General features: G+C 36.3%; 1 protein-coding gene across 1 annotated transcript; it reads left to right on the top strand.

The window, feature by feature from the left end:
* The first annotated feature begins 2,559 nt into the window (after positions 1-2,559).
* Positions 2,560-23,351, top strand: nSMase (neutral sphingomyelinase). Its single transcript, XM_075303770.1, has 5 exons — positions 2,560-2,765; positions 3,240-3,413; positions 3,479-3,662; positions 4,421-4,578; positions 21,961-23,351. The coding sequence occupies exons 1-5, from the start codon at positions 2,725-2,727 to the stop codon at positions 22,724-22,726; spliced, it is 1,323 nt and encodes a 440-aa protein (XP_075159885.1). The 5' UTR covers positions 2,560-2,724; the 3' UTR covers positions 22,727-23,351.
* Positions 23,352-24,021: the final 670 nt, after the last annotated feature.

The raw sequence follows: 24,021 nt of genomic DNA, 5'->3' as shown, positions 1-24,021 counted from the left end.
AGTAGCAAGTTACATATTGCAGCGTCTATCAGCCAGTTTGTTTATTTTCGATGGAGACAGCGTGCCTGGAAAAATATTTGAAAAACGATCACTTTATTCTATTTCAAGGCATATTAATTAAAGGTAAAGTCACGAGCAAGCGTGTGTACCCCCCCCCCCCCCATGATATTAATAATGTCAAACTGAAATGGCAGATCACTCAAGTTTTGTTTGTATGTGTAGTGTTGTTGTGTTTGTGCATGTGTAGTCCCTGCCAACATTTTTTGAATTTGGGGGCGCTTCTGAGAATCCCCAGTACGTCGAAAACAATCATATACGATATCAAAAACTCGTCGGAAAAGCGCCGTCACTATTGAGAAGTTGTACCACGCCAAGTTACTACAAAAAGGTTTCGCATGAGTGCAATTATTAGGTGCCTTTATAGATCAATTTAGAACGACGCCAATAAGAGACCCTCCAAACAATCAGAAAAAGCACATTTTAAGATAGTGGTAAAAGAATCATTGTGGTCGAGTAAAACACGTTTCTTTAGATATTTATTAATTTGATTAATCATTTACAAATTCTTAAAAATATAACATTTATACCACTATCACATCACACTTAACATAATTTTTTGCATTAATGATGATGTAGAGTTACAAGTAGCGAGTTACATGTTGCACCGTCTATCAGCCAGTGTTTTTATTCGATGGAGGCAGCGTGTCTGTAAAATATTTGAAAAACAATCACTTTATTCCATTTGGAAAATCAAAAATTGTTCACCAATATACCTTTCACAATTTTAAGCGTAAAATCTATGTTTTCAGAACTTTTTTTTCGTTTTTATTTAAATAAAATATAACAAGCTGGTTGCGCTTGGCGTTTCACAAAAAATAAAATGGCTTTTGTAAAAGTAGTGATGGCAAAATACATGTATGATGTACATTTTGTACTTTATGATATGCTGCCCCCCATCACAGTAGGATGGTTGTAGTGACATTTACGAGTCTGTGGTAGCGATGAAGATGAAATGGAACTTTGAAATGCTGGCAGGGGTGTTGTTGTATTGTTGAATGCATATATAAAACATCAACATTGTTGAATACTAAACGTAAACAAAGCCTTTGACCAGATGAATGTCGATATTAGTCACCTGATTGCATGACTTTACCTCTTTAATATGCCTTGATTCTATTTGGAAAGTCGAAAATTGTTCACCATATACCTTTCACAATTTTAAGCGTAATATCTATGTTTTCAGAACTTTATTTTCGTTTTTATTTAAATAAAATATAACAAGCTGGTTGCGCTTGGCGTTTCGCAAAAAATAAAATGGCTCTTCCCTGTCAGCATTTCAAAGTTCCATTTCATCCTCATCGCTACCACAGACTCGTAAGTGACACTGCAACAATCGCCAACTGTGATAGTATTTTGCCATCACTATTCGCATGAAGGTGGTTTGCCATCACTATTGTTACAAGAGCCATTTTATATTTTGTGAAACACCAACCGCAACTAGTTTCTTATAATTTATTTAAATAAAAACGATAATGAAGTGCTGAAAACATAGTTATTTCGCTTAAAATTGTGAAAGGTATATTGGTAAACAATTTTTGACTTTCCAAATGGAATAAAGTGATAGTTTTTCAAATATTTTTCCAGACACGCTGCCTCCATTGGGAATAAAAGCACTGACTGATAGACGCTACAACATGTAACTTGTAACTCAACATCAATCTTTTATTAATACATAAAAATATGTTAAATGTGATATGATAGTCGTATAAATGTTATATTTATGAGAATTTATAAATATTTAATAAAATTAATAAACATCTAAACAACCGTGTTTTACTTGACCACAATGATTCTTTTACAACTATCTTAAAATGCACTTTATCTGATTGTTTGAAGGGGCTCTTATTGGCGTCCTTCTAAATGTATCCAGAAGGGCACCTAATAATTGCTCTCATGCGATACTTTTTTGTAGTAACTTGGAGTGGTACAACTTCTCAATAGTGACGGCGCTTTTCCGATGAGGTTTGGATATCGTATACGACTGTTTTCGACGTAGTGGGGATTCTCAGAAGCGCCCCCAAATTCAAAAAAATTTTGGCAGGGTTCTAACAGTAGTGATGGCAAAATACTTTCATGTACATTTTGTACTTTTTGATATGCTTCCCCCATCACAGTTCGCGATGGTTGTGGTGACATTTACGAGTCTGTGGTAGCGATGAGGATGAAATGGAACTTTGAAATGCTGGCAGGGTATCCATTATGCGCCCTGAAAACTATAAGTTTATCCGGACGACAGTGCTCGTTTTGAACATATCCCATATTATAAGTTAATCGATACTGCTGCATGTTTAGGAGATCGATAACACATTTACCGATTATTTAGTTTTTATAAATTATACGAATTATATAATTAGTAATACATTTTTCTGGTTTAAATTTCTGATAATTTTGTTGTACGATTAATCTCAAAGTGATCTATGGCCTTTAAAAAATGATATTAATGAGGTGGCAACAATAACATCAGCTGATTCAAAATAAACAAAAAACCACTGCACGTACAAATAGCGCTCAATGGGCATTTGAGTGAAATTGAAACAATCATTGTGATAACAACAAAGATTGTGTCTTGTCAGCATATCCCGCTTTTGTTGTCCAAGTTACGGTTCATTTTTTGAATGTTTCCAAAGTGAATTCTTTTTATTTTTTAGTAATAATACATCAGTAATGGTTTCTCTGGAATTGAGTGTGCTTACATTAAATGTGTGGTAAGTTTCCGAAGTAACTTCATACACAATTTCACCAAATTAAGGAAATCCCACTTTGTGAAGTTGACAAACTCGAGCAAGTCACATTTTGTGAACGTGAGGAACTCCAACAACTCACAAATTTGGAATCCAACAGCCCATACAAGGCAACGTAAGCTAAATAAAACATGAGTCAAATGTGTTAAGGAAGTTTTTTAAAACCCCTAAAGCGGAAGGTCAAACATGAATTAAATAAAATTTACTTATAGGGGGCACACAATTCTTCAGTCAAGAACGACAAGTTTTGTATGTTCCAAGTTTTATATTATGTATTTATTACTTAATGTATTATTATTAAAAACTAGAATAAACTTATTTATACGGTCACTAGGAACTAGAGGATATCGGCCAAGTTTTATATATAATTAGCTATATAATAAAAAAGTTTAGATTTACCAGTAAAAAATATTTTGATTGAATTTCTTTCATTTTAAGGGGCATTCCATTTGTCTCCTCCGATCGGGCCGAACGAATGCAACACATTGGCAAAGAACTGAGTACGGGTAAATATGATATCGTCTCACTACAAGAGGTATGGACTGAAAAAGATAGTCTACTTCTACAAGAGCTTACTAAGACCATGTTACCTTACGCTCATTATTTTTATAGGTATGTATTTTCCTTTAAATCTCTATCCATGTCAACGAAAATGTCTCCCCTTCTTACGTTTGCAGCGGTGTCATTGGTGCTGGTCTCCTTGTCTTATCGAAATATCCAATTGTAAGTGCACTGTTCCACAGCTGGACAGTTAATGGTTATTTTCATCGCATTCAACATGCTGATTGGTTTGGCGGAAAGGGTGTTGGCTTATGTAGGATTCGAGTCGCAGATCGTTATATACATCTTTATAATGCTCATGTAAGTGGTACCACATTAATTGACGAAATAGCTGGTTTGATAATTACTTACGTTTAGGAATTAATATGAGAACTAATCAAACATATTATTAGACGTAGATTTATATATTTATACAAAAGGTTTAAAAATAACATTTTAAAGAAGACGGTTATTTGAAAAGAGTCATCATTAAAAAAATAATTTATCAGTTCTATTATTTTTTATTAAATATTCATAATTAATTATTACATTCAAAATTAGGTATAATATGTTAGAAAGATATTTCTCAAATTTAAAAATAAAATCAAATTATTTAAAAACATATATGTATATATAGCAGCCTTAGGCTTTTTGGCCCGTAATAACCGATTCCCATTTACCTCGTAATTTCTCAACGGTTATTGACCTTTAAACATCAGTATCCAACAACGAAAAACATGCAATATACATAGAAAATATATGTATCAACAATGGCCATCGATTCTGTCGTACTCTATGAAAATTACTTTTCATTAAAAAAATCAATGATTAACCCCCATATGCAAAAAAGCTAAAGAAAATGTCAAGCCTACTTTTACCATATAAATTCATTCGATAAACTGTCAATAAATTGTTTTGCATATAAGCATTTGTATTTAAATAACTATTGAGTTGATATGAAAAAAATAATAAAAAGCTAAAGTGGGAAATCAAGTTTTGATTATAAAAACAATTAATGTTTTTATATTTATTTTTTAGTTGCATTTGAAATTGTATTTTAACAATTTTTTTCTTTGCAGTTGCATGCGGAATATGATCTCGATAACGATGATTACAAAACTCATCGTGTTATACAAGCATTTGATACTGCTCAATTTATAGAAGCAACCCGTTGGGATGCAGATATACAAATACTCGCTGGTGATCTAAATGCAAAACCCAGTGACATATCGTACAAGTAAGTATACTTCAATCCAATTTATCCAATTACAAAAGCTAGATGGACAATAAGTAAATCGTACAGAGTTTATGTCAAAGGACTTAAGATACCCAAACATAAACTAATCTCTATGGAATACACTGGTCTTCTCAATTGCTCCCGATTTGATAAAAGCAGAAAAATCAAATTAGAATAATGCTAAAGCAAAATAATGCCGATATAGCGTTCATTCAAGAATGTCAACTAAAAAGAGCAATAAGAAAGTACAAATTAACGGATACAATTTTGTTTATGGCAACTCCCCTCTTACACAGAAAAAAATATCACCAAAATATTTCCAATTAAAAAGTTAATTGAAGTTGAAAATTTTTTCAATTAATAAATTAATTGATACAATTAACATTTTAATCATGATAGAAACATTAAGTTAATTAAGTCAATGATTGAAAATTTTAAAATTTGTAATTAAAAAATTAATTGATACAATTAACTTTTTAATCTAATTCGGAAGACTAATTAAAATTGTATTTCAAACAATCATTTGTTAATCCAAATAAAAACTCTAAGCCAATTCAGAAAGTAATTAAAAATAGTTACCTTTTTTAATTAATAAATTAATTGAGTTTTGCAATCAACATCAATTAAATTTTTAATTGAATCAATTAAAAAATTAATTGAAATTTGCTGAAAAAATCAATTAATTTTTTGATCAAGAATTTTTTCTATGCCCAATTAAAACTGTGATTGATACTATCATTTTCGTGATTGAAGACATTTCAATTAAAAAATTAATTGGATCAATTAATTTGGTGATTGAATCAGAAAAATTTTTTTTGTGTGTATGGTTACGTTATAGTGGCAACCAGATTTATTTTAAGGCTCAAATAGACTATTCAGTGCATTACAATTCAGTCCATTGGTGTAGTATTATAATTAAAAGTAGTATGGCATACAACAAAGTGCAATTATTTGATTTTGGAATTAATACTTCATTAATTTAAATAGATTTAATGCACGATAACAATATAGTCAAATATATGGTTGGTTCTATATAAACCCTTCACAAAAATTAATGTCGGATTTGGACGAATTATTGCAATTCAGTGGGATCTTCGACAAATATATATTTTGAGGAGAATTAAACGCGAGAAATATTTCCTGCAGTACACACAAAAAAATTTTTTTCTGATTCAATCACGAAATTAATTGATCCAATTAATTTTTTAATTGAAATGTCTTCAATCACGAAAATGATAGTATCAATCACAGTTTTAATTGGGCATAGAAAAAATTCTTGATTAAAAAATTAATTGATTTTGTCACGTATCATACGATACGTCTCTTTTAACTGCATCATATTTGATATTAATTTTTGTATTGATATGGTAACTCTGATATATATTTTGAAATAAGTCTTACTTTAACCGCTGACGAGAACAGACGAATAAAGTGAATTATTAAACTTAACGGGTTGAGCGTTTATTTTCACACTTGGATATCCTGACAAATATTCAGAAGTGGGATAGCCCAACTAGCAGTGGAGTATATCAAGCGTTTACAGAACGAAATAAGTGGTTAAAAAAAAATCGACGAGGAGTTTGTTTCAAGAATAGCTGTGGAATTAATTGGAAGCTGGGGTAGTTCTATCTTTGAGTGCAGCGTTTGCCAAAGAATTTGGAGTGTGTGTCACTAAAATTCTTGAAGGTAGAATGGATTACAGCCGGTGCACAATTGTGGAGCTGAAAACAAAACTCAAAATTCGTAATTTGAGGACTTCGGGCAATAAAGCAGAATTGGTGGCAAGACTGCAAGAGTTTGATGTGAAAAATCCCGATTATATTGAGTCTGTGGAGTCAGAAGATTTGTTGTTAGGATTCGAAGAATTGGAAGAAGTGTCACCAAATCTACAAATGGAAGAAATGCAAAGAAAAATGAATTGCCTGATGGAGGCAGTTGGTGCATTGACAAAGAAAATAGAATCCATTGAAAAATCGAATCAAAATTGTGAAATAGTTGAACAAGCAGGATCATGCTCGCACGAATTGTTGGTTAATATACCTGTGACAGTATGTGTGAATACCCAAACAACGTGCACAACTACTACAACAACGAGCATGTCTGTAACAACATTGGCTGATGCAATACATGGGCAAAATAAAATAAGAATGACGCCACGCGAAGTTGAGACATTGTCGCGCAGCCATGCACAAAGTTCGTTAGATTCAAATGCTGCGTCGATGTACACGAACACAATCGCATATGCGAGGCCGACAGCTCAACAGAAGGCAAACCAATACCAATTGAATGGCAGTGCACCAGAATTTGTGCCACAGGAAAATATTCAAAGTCATTCTATAAGTGAGATTATGCGAATGTTGCCGGAATTTGATCCGTGTAACTCGGACATTTCCTCAGTGAAATTTGTGGAGCGGATTGAGCAACTGAAAAGGGCATATGGATGGAATGATTCGATAATTCTTTTTGCGGTACAGGGCAATTTGCGAGGAGCTGCGAAATTGTGGATTGATGGCCAAAATGTATTTTGTCGTTGGACAGAGTTTGTGAGTGCGTTTTTAGGAGATTTTCCTAGTGTTAGTAATTCAGCTGATGCTCACATAGAGATGATGAATTCGCGAATGAACAAAAATGAATCAATAACCGAATATTATTATCGAATGTTATCGATTGGTCGTCGGGGAAACATTAATGATGATGGTATAATAAAATATATTGTGAATGGTCTCAATGATGGACAATTACGGAAAACATTAAGTGCTATGAATTTTGTGTCGGTTTCCGAATTATTTAAAACATTAAATAAAGTGGAAGAAGAGAATAGACTGATGAATTTCTCTAGTGGTGGATCGAGAAAAATATATCATAAAACTGTGAAAGGCGATGATGCAAGTGTTCGCACAAATATTAACAATAAGGAAAATGATCAACAAAGATCGGGTCCGATTTGTTTTAATTGCCGTGAAAGAGGGCATATAGCCAAAAATTGTAGTCTCAAGGCAAAGAAAAATAAATGTACAAGATGTAACGCGAGTGGTCATAATTCAGACAGTTGCCCGTTATCATCGGTGAATTTGATTGAGGAGAGAAACGAATCTGTGAACCATGAGGAAATTTTTAAAGAAGTGAACATTGAAAATATGAAATTTCGTGCATTGATAGATTCGGGTAGTGGTAAGTCATTAATGGCAGAAAAAGTTTCTCGAATGATAAATAGGCCGATAATAATGTGTGAAGAGAAACTATGTGGTTTCGGTGGTGGTGAATATATATGTCGCAGAAAAGTGCAAACGAACATAAAGATTGATAGTGTTTATATCGATTCCGAATTTTTAGTTGTCGAGGATAGAATTATGAACTATGAAATTATAATCGGAAGAGACATTCTATCGAAAAATCGAGTGGTAATGGAAAATGGATCATGTAGTGTTGTGGCAATAAACGGTCAAGAATTGGATGTGGATGATACACTTTGTAATAGTGAAAAATATGAACTGCAAAAACTTTTGAACAAACATACCAAATGTTTCGCCGAAAATTTGAAAAACATTGGCAAGTGTAATGTGGTGGAAATGGAAATTAAAGTGAATTCACAAAGACCTGTATCTAGAAATCCGTATAACATCCCAATTCCAAAACAGAAGGTTGTGGAAAGTATAATTAGTGAATTACTGGAAACGGACATAATTCGTCCATCACAATCGGTATATGCATCGCCAATAGTGCTCGTGGCAAAACAGAATGGTGAAGATAGGCTATGTGTAGACTATCGTGAATTGAATTCATTGACGGAGAAACAACCATGGCCGATGCCAACAGTCGAAGGCGTGTTGCAGAAAATGTCTGGTAAGAAATATTTTACTATTTTGGATATGATGTCTGGGTATTATCAGATCCCGATAAAGGACGACTCGAAATGTTACACAGCTTTTGTGACTCATAGTGGGCATTATGAGTTTAATAGAATGCCGTTCGGATTGAAAAATGCTCCGTGTTATTTCCAACGGATGATGTCGATAGTTTTGGAGCCAATTAAAGAGCATGTTGTGAGTTATGTGGATGAAATTATCATAGCTTCAGATACAATAGCAGATAATATTGAGAGGCTCGAGATATTTTTGAGAGTTTGCCAGAATAATGGATTAACTCTTCGCTTGTCCAAATGTTCGTTTTTGAGAAATTCTGTTACATTTTTGGGTCATGAACTTAATAAGGATGGATTGATGCCGGGAAAAATAAAAACGCTTGCGGTTAAGAATTTTCCAGTTCCGAGAAACGTGGCAGATGTGAGACGTTTTATGGGCTTAACCGGATTCTTTAGAAAGTTCATAGAAAATTATTCATTGATTGCCGCACCATTGAATAGATTAACAAGAAAAGATGTAGAATTTGTCTGGACAGATGAGTGTGAGAAGTCGTATCGGATGTTGATCCATTTATTAACGAGCAAACCAGTACTTGATATTTACGATGTTACGAAACTGCATGAGCTACATACGGATGCGTGTGCTCAGGGGATAGCAGGTATATTGATGCAAAGGGGTGATAGTGGCGATTTGAGGCCAATAGCTTATTTCAGCAGATTATGTTCGGAGGCTGAACGGAAATATCATTCATATGAACTAGAAGTGCTAGCTGTTGTAGAGTCATGTCAACGTTTCCGCATCTATCTACTTGGAAAACCATTTACTATCGTAACGGATTGCTCCGCAATATCAAGTCTCAAAGTTTCGAAACCAATTATACCAAGAGTGGCAAGATGGTATTTAAAATTGATGGAGTATGATTATCAACTGGTACACCGTGAAGGGGGCAAAATGCGTCACGTCGATGCACTGAGTCGTGCGCCTGTGGAAAAAATAGTTGATAATATTCAAGATATAAGTGACAAAATCATGCTCATAAAGCCAGAAACAAATGATTGGGTGTATATGATGCAGAGGGAAGATGATAATCTGAAAGAAATAATTGATGTTATGCAAGGACGAAAGCAATCAGATCAAATAAAGGCGTATAGAAACGAATATACTTTGGCAAATAACAGATTAATGAGAAAAGGTGAAGGAGGATGTCTTCAGCTAGTAGTCCCTAAGGGTTTGCGATGGCGTATTGTGAAATTGTGTCATGATGACGCAGGACATCCGGCACTCGAGAATACGTTGAAACGAATCGCGAAAACTTTTTGGTTCCCGCGAGCGAGAAATTTTGTCAAAAATTATTTGAAAACATGTGTTGAATGTTGCTACTCTAAAGATACAAGTCCGAAGGAGTGTGAACTATATGGTATGGATATACCAAAGTTTCCGTTTGAGACTTTGCATTTAGACCACTGGGTCCATTTATTAAGAGCCGCAAAGGATTTGAATATCTTTTAGTCATTGTTGATGCATTAACAAGATATACTATTTTATGCCCAGTAAGATCAACGAAGACAAAACCAGTTTTGGATGCTTTGGATCAGTTGTCCCTGAGTTTTGGATTGCCGGCGATACTCGTCACAGATCGTGGTACTGCGTTTACTTCGCAAAGTTTCGAGAAGTATTGCTTGGAAAATAATATGAGACATATAAAAGTTGCTGTTCGAACACCAAGGGCTAATGGATTAGCCGAAAGAGTCAACAAATCGATTTTGTCATATTTGAAATCGTCTGTGACCGATGCAAAAGATTGGGATACCCTAGTCAGAAGTCTCCAGTGGAATCTGAACACTCATATTAACAGCACAACGAAGTATGCACCAATTGATTTAGTATTGGATTTTCCTGTTCGTGATATTTCTGGCAATAAATTGTTAGTGGCAGCACAAGAAGCAAAATGTGATGCCGAATCAACTATGAATCAAAAACGGGAAGATGCTATCAAGAACATAGAACAAGCAAGGAAGACATGGAAAGCAAGGTTTGATTCCAAACACAAGAGGCCGCATAAATATGAAGAAGGTGATTTAGTTTTGATCAGAGGTGCTATTCCAAGTACCGGTGAGTCCAGAAAACTCGAAGTACGATATAAGGGGCCATATATGATTAAGAGGGTTCTTCGTTTTGACCGATATGTTGTGGAGGACATTGATGATGCTCACAGAAATCAGCGTAAATTCTCGACAATTGCAAGTAGTGATGGAATGAAGCCATGGTGTTCCTTGTACCCAGATGTAGATGATGATTTTGATCCTGGGGTTGAGTCAACCGAGGACTGACTCGAGGGCGAGTCCATCAGGAAGGGCCGAGTTGTCACGTATCATACGATACGTCTCTTTTAACTGCATCATATTTGATATTAATTTTTGTATTGATATGGTAACTCTGATATATATTTTGAAATAAGTCTTACTTTAACCGCTGACGAGAACAGACGAATAAAGTGAATTATTAAACTTAACGGGTTGAGCGTTTATTTTCACACTTGGATATCCTGACAATTTCATTACCAAATATCAATTAATTTTTTAATTGATTCAATTAAAAATTTAATTTATGTTGATTGCAAAACTCAATTAATTTATTAATTAAAAAAAGGTAACTATTTTCAATTACATTCTGAATTGGCTTAGAATTTTTATTTGGATTAACAATTGATTGTTTGAAAAAAAAAAAATTAATTAAAAATTTAAAAAAAATGTTCATCGTTTTTTTTAACTGACTTAGTCTTCCGAATTTGATTAAAAGTTAATTGTATCAATTAACTTTTTAATTAAAAATTTTAAAATTTTCAATCATTGACTTAATTAACTTAATGTTTCTATCTTGATTAAAAAGTTAATTGTACCAATTAATTTATTAATTGAAAAAAATTTCAACTTCAATTAACTTTTTAATTGGAAATATTTTGGTGATATTTTTTTCTGTGTATATATTACGTCTTCGAACAATGTCTGGCATCAGAGAATGAAGCCGCCGATTTTAGCCGGCGCCGACCAGTTTTTGTTAGTCGAAGCCGCCGACGAATATGTCGACTCATCTCGACTCAAAATTAGCCGACAATTAATCAAGAATATTGATATAAATCAGAAAAAATTATTAATAACTGTTGTTATATTGCTGTCAAAATTAGCCGTCAATTAATTAAAAATATTGATTTAAATTAGAAAAATTATTAATAATTGTTGTATTTTTTGTCAAAATGTTTGACTTTCCACCCAAAATCCATCAGTATCCAGTTGCTATACTAATTTTGCAAAAATTTAGCTCAGAAAATTTGAATGAAATGTAAATGTGATTGTAAGATTGGTTGTACAACTAGTGTGATTACTATTCGAATAACTTCAACCGTCGACAAAAATGGGTCGGCTTCAGAGAATGAAGCCGCCGATTTTAGCCGTCGCCGACCCGTTTTTAGCAGTCGACGCCGCAGCCGAATATGTCGACTCATCTCGACTCGAATTTAGCCGCCAATTAATCTAAAATATTGATTTATATCAGAAAAATTTAATAATATTTGTTATAGTTTTTGCCAAAATTTTGAACTTTCCACTTTCAATCAATTAGTATCAAGTTGCTATAATAGTTTTACAAAAATGTAGCTCAAAAAATTTGAATGAAATGTAAATTTGATTGTAAGATTGGTTGTGCAACTAATCTCATTACAATTCGGAAAACTTCAAATTGATTTTATAATAGATAATTTTGCGCCGCCGAACAGACAATTTTTTATCGGCTTAGCCGTCAAGCCGCCGCCGCCGGAGTCAAAAATTTATTGTTAGCCGCCGCCGACAAAAATGGGTCGGCTTCATTCTCTGGTCGGCTTCATTCTCTGTCTGGGATATGCATAGAAAAGTTGGACACGGGCATTGTTGTCCTGATAAACTTATAATATAAACGACGTATTAATGGGATCGATAAAAAATTGTCGGTATTTTACTTATTTATCGCCGATAATTCTCCTTGTTGGGCTTTCATTTCATCCGAGTAAACTTATATTATGATCAGCGCATTACTTTGTTACTTCAATTAATTTTTAAGTTTTTAATAACGAAAAACTATCAATCAATTAAAAAGTTATTTGTTAAAATTTAAAATGTAATTGATTCAATTAATAATTTCGATTGATTTTTTTTTGGTATAAAAAAATAATGAATTAATGTTTTAGTTAAATTCAATTAAGATTTTAATTAAGAAAATATTGGTGATATTTTATGTGTGTCATTTGGACACGAAAAACTGTTCGTTATAGGCATGTTCGACTATATTTATAGGTGGTACAATGACCTCTGTAGTTAATTTCAAAGACAATATCCATGAATAGAGTGATTGTCTAATTGTCAATTCACAAAAGAATTGAAACAGACCTTGACTACCAACTGTCCACTCATTTGTCAATCATAGGCCATTCAATGATATGAATGTGTGTAGAACTAATTTTACAAACTATAAAAGAGTTTTTCTTTTCTTCTCTGAACAAGAATACACATGTAGAATAGGCTTTTAGTGGAATTTTCAATTTCAATAACAAATATTTTTATTATCCTCTTTTGAAGACTTCGTGTGAAAAGGCATCTGTGAGAGGTAAAGGGCATACCAAAAAACTATCGATTGATAGTTACAAGAAATGTTCTATTTATACAATAGTTTATTTCTAAAATAGGGGTCATCCCATGTACACCTATACCTCGCTTTGCGCCACAGATACGTTCCAAAAAAACACGATGCAAACTGAAACGACGCAAAGTGAATTATGAGTTTCTATGGCAAACTATGCAAAGATTGGAGATAGATAATAACGCAACTTTGAAAATCTAACGACGCAAAGTGAAAACTTGTACTAATTCAACAGCGACGCAACTTCGAAACAACGCAAAACGAAACGACGCAAACCGAGGTCTAGGTGTACATAATTTTAGAAATTACACACAGTAATTGTTCCAAATATACAATTAATCTGCCTTCAATGCTATACGTTCAACTTTACATTTTTTTAGTTTATGGTAAATTTATGGTATATGAATACATATCAATGGCTTATGGTTATCGTTAGTGTTATATATGGATAATGGCAACTCTGAAAGGAAAATGAACATACATGGCAACTGTATATATTATTCATTCATTATGAAATTCATTTTATACTGAATTGTTCTTTTCATCATTAAAATATTAAATTACTAAATAAAGAGAGTATCCCACTCTATTGAATACTTAACAGTGGTGTCAGAAGTGGGATCCAACACTATGGAAGAGGGACAATTGAATTCAATTGTTGGATCTTTGGCAGAGGCCATTCGCTCTGCAGTGGCACAAGCTGCACAGAATGCTGCGGCACAACCGGGAGGATCCCAAACACAGGGGATGAGACCGCCTCCGTTTTCGATTGGTGAATACAAGGTTTCGGATGGCACATCGGTGTCGATTACTTTGCAAGATTCGATTGGGCACTGCAACTGAGTAGAATAGCAAGCACTGAGCAGCATATATATGCCCGTGTGCACATGGGTGGTGAATTGAATTCCGCATTGAGAATTTTAGTCAGCCCGAGGCAGCCTGAGGACCTGACTTATGAGAAGATCAAGAGGGTGTTATCAGACCACTTCGACGGCAAAAGAAATATGTACGCGGAGAGTTTTAAATTTCGCCAGGCCCGCCAAGAGAGTGGCGAATCATTGTCCTCATTTACTTTGCGACTGAAACAAGCTGCTGCCTTTTGCGACTATGGATCTTCTTTCGACCGAATGTTAATCGAACAAATGTTGGTGGGGTTGGAGGCGAAGTCAATATGTGATGATGTGATTGCCAGTAAGCCGAAGAGTTTTGCAGAGGCTTATGAGATAGCCTATGCAAAGGAATTGATTCAACGATCAGCTGATGTTGTTAATGCAAATGACAACGTATCGACGGAACCAACGTGTAAATTGGGGTATATGCCGGTGAAAAAGAAGAACGAATCAAAGGCAAGAGCTGATTCGAAGCAAAATAGAGTCGAGTGTTACGGATGTGGTGGTCAACATTTCAGAAGAGATTGCAAGTTTAACAAGTATATACGGCCGCAAGTTCGGCCAGGCCGAATCTTATGTACCCACCACCATGGATTGGGTAGAAAATTCTACGAAAGGCTATCATCCACAATCGAATTACTTGGGTTGTGGTATCTTAAAACTTCTTAACATCGTTTTCTAAATTGTGATTTAGTCCATACATGGTATATATTAGACAAAACAAGTTATGTATAGTTAAGTCTACAAATAATTACGAATCGATATGGACTTTTTGTACGTAGAGAGCCAGAATTGAAATATGGGGATCGCTTATATAGGGGCTATATACAATTATGAACTTGATATGGACCAATTTTTGTGTGATTGGGGATCGATTTATCTGAGGGCCATATATAACTATAGACCGATGTGGACCTAGTTAGGCATGGTTGTTATCGACCATATACTAGCACAATGTACCAAATTTCAACTCACTCGGATGAAATTTGCTCCTCCAAGAGGTTCCAAAACCAAATCTCGGGATCGGTTTATATGGGGCTATGTACGATTATGGACTGATATGGACCACTTTTGGCATGGTTGTTAAATATCATATACTACCACCACGTACCAAATTTTAAGCAGATCGGATGAATTTTGCTTCTCCAAAAGGCACCGGAGGTCAAATCTGGGGATCGGTTTATATGGGAGCTATATATAATTATGGACTGATAGGAACCAATTCCTGCATGGTTGTTGGATACCATATACTAACATCACGTACCAAATTTCAACTGAATCAGATGAATTTTGGTCTTCCAAGAGGTTCCGGAGGCCAAATCTGGTGATCGGTTTGTATGGGGGCTATATATAATTATAAACCGATGTGGACCAATTTTTGCATGGTTGTTGGAGACCATATACTAACATCACGTACAAAATTTCAGCCGGATCGGATGAAATTTGCTTCTCTTAGAGGCCTCGCAAGCCAAATCGGGGGATCGGTTTATATGGGGGCTATATATAATTATGGACCGATGTGGACCAGTTTTTGCATGGTTGTTAGAGACCGTATACTGACACCATGTACCAAATTTTTGCCGGATCGGGTGAAATTTGCTTCTCTTATAGGCCTCGCAAGCCAAATCGGAGGATCGGTTTATATGGGGGCTATATATAATTATGGACCGATGTGGACCAGTTTTTGCATGGTTGTTAGAGACCATATACTGACACCATGTACCAAATTTCAGCCGGATCGGGTGAAATTTGCTTCTCTTAGGGGCCTCGCAAGCCAAATCGGGGGATCGGTTTATATGGGGGCTATATATAATTATGGACCGATGTGGACCAATTTTTGCATGGTTTTTAGAGACCATATACTAACACCATGTACCAAATTTCAGCCGGATCGGATGAAATTTGCTTCTCTTAGAGGCCTCGCAAGCCAAATTTTGGGGTCCGTTTATATGGGGGCTATACGTAAAAGTGGACCGATATGGCCCATTTGCAATCCCATCCGACCTACATCAATAACAACTACTTGTGCCAAGTTTCAATTCGATAGCTTGTTTCGTTCGGAAGTTAGCGTGATTTCAACAGACGGACGGACGGACGGACATGCTCAGATCGACTCAGAATTTCACCACGACCCAGAATATATATACTTTATGGGGTCTTAGAGCAATATTTCGATGTGTTACAAACGGAATGACAAAGTTAATATACCCCCCATCCTATGGTGGTGGGTATAAAAATGCGAGATGTTTTTCATGTGGTAAGACTGGCCACATAGGAAGAATGTGCAAATCATCTACGAACCAAATGGAAGAATCTACAGCGGTAAGTGACAACGGGTCGATTAAGCAAATAAACCAGATGGGTGTTGTAAGAACTGCAGGGGCAGCCGCTAAGAAGATAATTACGGTAAATGTGAATGGTAAGAACCTCGACATGGAATTGGACACCGGGGCCCCCTGTAGTGTTGTAAGCAGAACACGGTTCATAGATCTCTACAAGAAGTTGCCACTCAAGAGAACAACCAGACAATTTTCCAGTTGCAATGGGCAGAGTAATAGTCGACGTGAGATTTGGGACCACTAGTCGTAGATTGAATTTGTACATTGTGGATGATGCTATAGAAACTTTATGTTGGCGTGAATGGATAGCTCATTTTGCCAAGGAAATAGATTTCGCCAGTTTGTTCGATGGATGCATAAATAGAAGCGAGTGTGATAATACAGATGCAATTCACGATGTTAACGCCATCTCAATACACGCACCAGAAGTGACAGTCGAAAAAAGATGAAATTGCAGCAATTGATATCCAGCTATGAAGACGTGTTTGACAAAGTAGCGGGAACTTTTAAGGGGCCAGCTATTAAGGTGCATCTAAAGCCAGGTTCAAAACCCATCTTTGCACGGCCGAGGGAAATCCCGTTTGCTTTAAAAGAGGCCTACGCGAAGGAGATCGACGCTAAAATTGCTTCGGGGCTGTACAAAAAGGTTGACTTTTCCGAATGGGCGTCAACGACACATGTGGTCACAAAAAAGAATGGGGGCATTCGTATCACAGGAAATTACAAGCCGACGGTCAACCCGCAAATAGTGATTGATGAACATCCGATTCCGAAGGCGGAAGATATATTTAATAAAATGAAAGGCGCCAGAATTTTCGCGCATTTAGATGTCACAGATGCGTATAGTCATTTGTTAGTGGACGAGGAGTTCGCTCATGTGTTAACATTGAATACGCCGACTCATGGGTTGATACGGCCGACAAGAGCAGTATATGGAGCGGCCAACATACCCGCCATATGGCAACGCACAATGGAGACGGCTTTGAACGGTATTACCAATATTTTGAATTTTTATGATGACATTCTCATTTACGCAGAAAACGTTGATGACCTGCTTCGAATACTACAGACGACATTGGAAAGAATGAAGGAGCTTGGATTTAAGTTAAACAAATCCAAATGCGTTTTTGTGGCATCATCGATAGAATTTCTTGGACACAAGATTGATGCGAATGGCATACACAAGGCACGTCGCACGTCGATGCAATACGAAATGCACCTACACCACAATCGGTTGAAGATATTCAGTTATTCTTGGGAAAAGCCTCCTTTTATTCGAATTTCATCCCGGAATTGTCAACGTTGGAAAGACCACTGCGTGATATACTGAAAGCAGGAAAATTTACCTGGTCAAAAGAGGCAGAGGTTTCCTACCAGAAAATAAAAGGTATGTTAATATCACCACAAGTGTTGATTCCCTACGACCCAAGTCTGCCACTGATTTTGGCAACAGACGTAAGCAATACGGGGTTGGGAGCAGTATTGTCCCACCGAATGTCCGATAAGCAAGAAAGGCCAATAGTATATGCGAGCCGCACTATGACCGTTACTGAACAGAGGTACCCCCAGATAGATAAGGAGGCGTTGGCCATAGTCTGGGCCGTTCAACGATTTTTCAAGTACTTATACGCTCGCCATTGGACCCTTATCACCGATCACAAGCCGTTAGTGCAAATTCTGCAACCTGATAAATCACTTCCAGTGCTTTGCATTTCACGTATGGCGAACTACGCAGATTTCCTAGCCAATTTCGATTATGAGGTGAAATATAGATCTTCAAAGGAAAACGCAAATGCATATTTTCTATCGCGAGCAGCCGTAAAGAACCAAGTTTCAACAGGAAATGACAACATTCAGAAGCAAGAAAACGATGAGATGGATGCGTTCGACGAGTTTGTTATCAGGCAAATCAACCAACTGGTACTGACGGCGAAGAACGTGGCCATTGAGACAAGAAGAGACGAACATCTGGGCAAGATACTACAATTGCTAGAAAGCGGTAAGTGTTTGGCAAATTATGGCTATAAGGCACCAGAGTCAAACTACAAATGTTCATCGGGATGTTTAACTTTTGAGCACCGTATTGTCATCCCTCCCAAGTATCGACAGCAAATTTTGGATGAACTGCACGTTTCGCATTTGGGGGTGGTAAAAATGAAGGGCCTAGCCCGCTCTTTTGTATATTGGCCAGGAGTGGACAAAGATATCGAATTAGCGGCAAAAAAGTGCGAGATCTGTGCCGAGAATGCAAATAAGCCAGCCAAGTTCAAGGAGCACCATTGGGAATACCCCAAAGCGCCATGGGAGCACATTCATATTGACTATGCCGGGCCGATTGAGGGCATGATGATTCTCATCATTACGGATGCGTATTCAAAGTGGCTAGAAGTTAAGGTCACGAAGTCTATGACTGCAGCGGCGACGATTATGCTTTTGGACGATGTGTTTGCGGCGTATGGCGTTCCGTTGATGGTGGTATCCGATAACGGTACCAACTTTGCTTCTGCGGAGTTTAACAAATTTTTGACGCGAGTTGGCGTGAAATACCACAAATACACGGCGCCTTATCATCCAGGCACGAACGGCCAGGTCGAACGCAACGTGCAAACAGTGAAACACGCACTCAAGGCGATGTGTGCAACGAAGGAGACGTTAAGAGAGAACTTAAACGAATTCTTACGGCAGTATAGAAATGCACCTCACTATACCACTGGTCAATCACCAGCCCAACTATTCTTAGGCCGACAACTGCGAACCCGGCTGGACTTATTGAGACCAGAGGACATCAGCACGAAAGTGAGCTCGGCGCAATATGTAAAATCCACAACTGCCTTTAGACAATTTGGGATAAATGAACAAGTATATTTCCTTTCGGAAAACCCGCGACAAAGCAAATGGATAAGAGGCAAGATCAAGAAGAAGTTAGGCGACTTGCACTATGAAATATCTTGTGATGGCAGAAGTTACAAGCGGCATGTGGATCAAATTCGTAGCGTGGGCAAACGAGAGGCCCCGATAATGAACAATAGGATGAGGGCGAATACAGATTTGAATTCCGCAAACACAAATTCACCATCACGGGATTTTCGTAGTGAGCCCGGAGGCTCACCAGAGAGAGAGGAAGAGAATAGTGTGTATTACTCTACCCCATCGAGCTCTACGGACTTCAGAGGTTTTACCCCAGCGGTATCTACGAGACAGACTGACACAGAATCGCCGTTTCAGAGATCTAACTTTGAGGTAGCGGTGCCAATTGAGGATATCAGGCGATCCACAAGAGCACGGAGACCTAGGGTCTTGTTCTCTCCGTAAGGGGAAGAGTGTTATATATGGATAATGGCAACTCTGAAAGGAAAATGAACATACATGGCAACTCTATATATTATTCATTCATTGCGAAATTCATTTTATACTGAATTGTTCGTTTCATCATTAAAATATTAAATTACTAAATAAAGAGAGTGTCCCACTCTATTGAATACTTAACAGTTAGTGTTTAGGCTATATGTTTATTAGCAGGTATCCAGATCAAAAACTCTGTGAATACGATGGAGATGTCCAAAGAGTGGGTCTTGCAGGTTTATCAAAGCGAACAAATGCAGCATGTTCCAAACCAATGCACCCAAGAAGTAATATCAGGAGATCAACTATATTTCACATACATATACCACTCAGATGTCACCTAAATTTTGTCCACCTTTGGGAGGTGTCCACTTATGAGATAATTTACCAAACGTCTCACGAAAGTTGTCCACTTTTGAGAGTGTCAAAGTTTGAAAGGTTCCACTGCATATCTCTTTACGGATCCAAATATAAAAACAGGTCGAAAAATACCAAAGAATTCCAAATTGCAGGCAAACGGAATAGAAATACGGCACGCCTTGCACACAAGGGTCCTTGGGTTCAATCCCAGATTCGACCAAATACCCCTATACCTATCCTATATTAACCTAGGAACTCAGGATCTAAAATCGGGAGATGGATCTGTATGGGCACTGCATAAACCATATTCGGCATAATTTCATTGGACTTAAAAATGCATCAGCGCTTAAAAATAAAGCCGGATTGTTGGTGTATATGTAGGCTATATCAAAATATGAACCGATATTATCCTTATTCGGTACATCAGACAAATTTTGGCAAATAGTATGTAAAATGTGGCTTTCCAATGCAGAGAATGAAGCCGCCGCCGACCAGTTTTTGATAGTCGTTGCCGCCGCCGAATATGTCGACTCATCTCGACTCAAATTTATCAAAAATATTGATTTATATCAGAGATAATAATTGTTATTTTTTGCCGAAATTATGAACTTTCCACCTACAATCAATTAGTAACAAGTTGCTGTTAAAATTTTAAAAAATTTAGCTCAGAAAAATTGAATGAAGTGTAAATTTGACTGCAGGATTGGTTGTACAACTAATCTCATTACGTTTCGGAAAACTTCAAATTGATTTTATGCTATGTTCCCACCGACTCGTTTTTCCAATACATTTCACCGTTCACACCGGGTTGAGATGTTTTAGTTTGACAGTTACCATGGAAGCTAGAAATGCACATTTACTCGAAATTCACATATATGTAACTTATGTCCAAATAATTACCGCGAGCGCAAAGGGAACAAAAATTTATGTTATTTTCACATGTCCATGTTCTTAAAAGCCTTGGTTTAATCCTTTTTCCTACGAAACTTTTTTTAATATTTTGACATATATTTTGAATAGGGTAGGTTATTCGGGGTATATTCCAAATTAGGTGGGTTCACATTCTAACATTGACGTGTTTTGGAGGAAAACTTGTGTTTTTAACTTTTTAATATGGCGAAAACGACTCCTTTTGAAGTGCTTATAAAGGGAAAACATTTCAAACCCCAAAACATGCTTGGTGAGAACGCCGTATTATAATGGATAATTGTGCCGGGCAATTTTATATCGACTTAGCCGTCAAGCCGCCGCCGACAAAAATGGGTCGGCTTCTTTCTCTGCCCCAACCAGAGAATGAAGCCGCTGAGTCGCGCCGCCGATTTTAGCCGCCGCCGACTAGTTTTTACCAGTCGAAGTCGTCGCCGAATTTGTCGACTCATCTCGACTCAAAGTTAGCCGCCAATTAATCAAAAATATTGATTTGAATCAGAAAAAATTATTAATAATGGTTGCATTTTTTGTCAAAATGTTTAACTTTCCACCCAAAATCCGTCAGTATCAAGTTGCTATAATAATTTTGCAAAAATTTGGCTCAGAACATTTGAATTATGTGTAAATGTGATTGTAAGATAAGTTGTACAACTAATCTCATTACCATTCGGATAACATCAAATTGATTTTATTATGGATAATTGTCCGCCATCGATAAGACAAATTTATATCGGCTTAGCCATCAAGCCGCCGCCGCCGGAGGCAAAAAATTAGTATTAGCCGCCGACAAAAAAGGGTCGGCTTCATTCTCTGGTCCCAATGCGATTCATTGAAAAAATTCAGAACGATAACTCTATTATTAAAGACTGTGTCTAGCGTGTATGGCTGCAATAATAACATTAATAGACCAAATTTTCGATTCTTATTGTAATTCCTATGGAAAAACCCGGCTCTTAATCTTTAATATATTTTTATTTATTATCATTTCAGAGTACTACTACATACGGCAGAACTTAAAGATGCCTGCAATATCGATTCAATTTCAACAAATGAATGTAAACATAATTCGTACACATCTAAAAAGGCATTAAAACAAAATCCCGCTGGCCAACGAATCGATCACATTTTTCTTCATAGTTCCAATGCAATTAAAACAACAATATTGGAATATAAATTACCCCTACCAGATCGTGTACCAGGGAAAAAATTCAGCTATTCCGATCATGAAGCAGTACAGGTACGTTTGCTTTTGCAAACTAAACAGGATGGTGATACTTGTTCTATAAGACATGTTAATGCCGCTTGCAATATTGATGAAGATGGCATGCATGATGTCAAATTGACCCCACCACAAACCCCAACATTGAATGGTGATCATTCTCGGTCTATTGAGGACGAATGTCCCGCTGATGAAAATGATGGGCATTCAAGTTTACCCATTAAATATTCGATCATAAAAGAATCTATTGCCTTATGTGAAGGACATCTAAAGAAATTGAAAACGGATCGTATTATATATTTCAGTATATCCCTATTTCTTTTAGCTGCTCTAATTGTAATGGCTGAATTTCCAGTACCCCATGGCTATAAGACCTTATATTTATTGCTCAAACTTTTAGTATTTGCCGTTATATTATTTTGTGTTTTTATGGGATCTCTTTGGAATCTTATGGAACACAATGGTACATTGTCGGGAAAGACATCCATGGAAATGAAATTGACTGGTTCAAATGTATTACAATTCAAAACCAAGTGACAAGCGTTAGACATTCAAATATTTAAGAGTAATACCAATATGTGCCATCACATACTGTGATGTCATCAACCCTTTTCTCATTCTCATCAATTGGTTTAAAAGTCTCACATGAAGACATCGAATCATTCCTCCATCTATCACAGAATCACCATATAACCTAACTAAAAAATAGCTCAAACAGCATTTATATCTATGTACATTGGACTTGGCATAACTTGACTTTACTTCCATTGCATATTGTTTATAAGCATTTCTCACGAACTTTTCACAAGCATAATCATTTTTATTCTTCCATATCATTTGAAACTATTTGAAATTATATTTTACTATCGTCTTTATTTCCAAAACAATATATAAATACCTACATATATATTTACAATAGCTCCATATATTTTTATTGAATTACTTTATTATTATTAAGTATTATTTACTTAAAAGATACGTTCAGAGAGTCGTATTTATTAGTAAGTCTGACTTCAACACCTTTATCTGTGCGTATGGCAGATACGTAATTTAGCGTTCTATGTATAAATTGTAGAATATAGTTCATATTAAACAATTTGTATTTATTAATTTATAGAAATATAATACGCCCCAAGGCTTACATCATTTTGGATCAAAAATATATCTGGATACATTTTTTGTGACTACTACAAATCGACGTTCTCAGAATAAAGCCGACCCACTTTTGTTTGGGGGGCTCTATTGGAAATATGAATTTTTTTCACCATTGCAGGTGGGTAGTGGTGGTTAGAAGGTTCAGTAATAATACCGAACTGCATCTGTAGGCCCGGTATGCACCTCTCGCGGAAATTTCCGTTACCCATAAGAAATCCATTGCTGTATTTGCAACGAAAATTCCGTGAGGAGTTATTATAGAATGTTTACATTTTGCTCCCATAACAAATACACAACAAACTGTGTTATCGGCACACAAATGAAATAATGCGCTTTACAGACTATCAGTTATTCCGGACGACAGTGCTCGTGTCGAATATACCCCATATATTGTGCACACTATAAGTTAAGTCTGAAGGCATAATCGATACTGCTGTATGTTTATGGGATCGATAACACTTTTACCGATTATTTAGTCATCGCCGACATGTCGTATCGATCCGACACACTGTAAGATTCTTTACAAACACTTACATTCCGTCCGCAATAACTGCTAGTCTGTAAAGCGCATAACACAAAATTGCAATACGAGACTGTCGCTTATGCGCTTTACAGACTATTGCGCTTTACAGACTATCAGTTATTCCGGACGACAGTGCTCGTGTCGAACATATCCC

This window comes from Haematobia irritans, chromosome 4 (genome assembly GCF_050003625.1).
Source record: "Haematobia irritans isolate KBUSLIRL chromosome 4, ASM5000362v1, whole genome shotgun sequence".
NCBI lineage: Eukaryota > Metazoa > Arthropoda > Insecta > Diptera > Muscidae > Haematobia > Haematobia irritans.
This window is presented reverse-complemented; position numbering and strand designations above follow the sequence as displayed.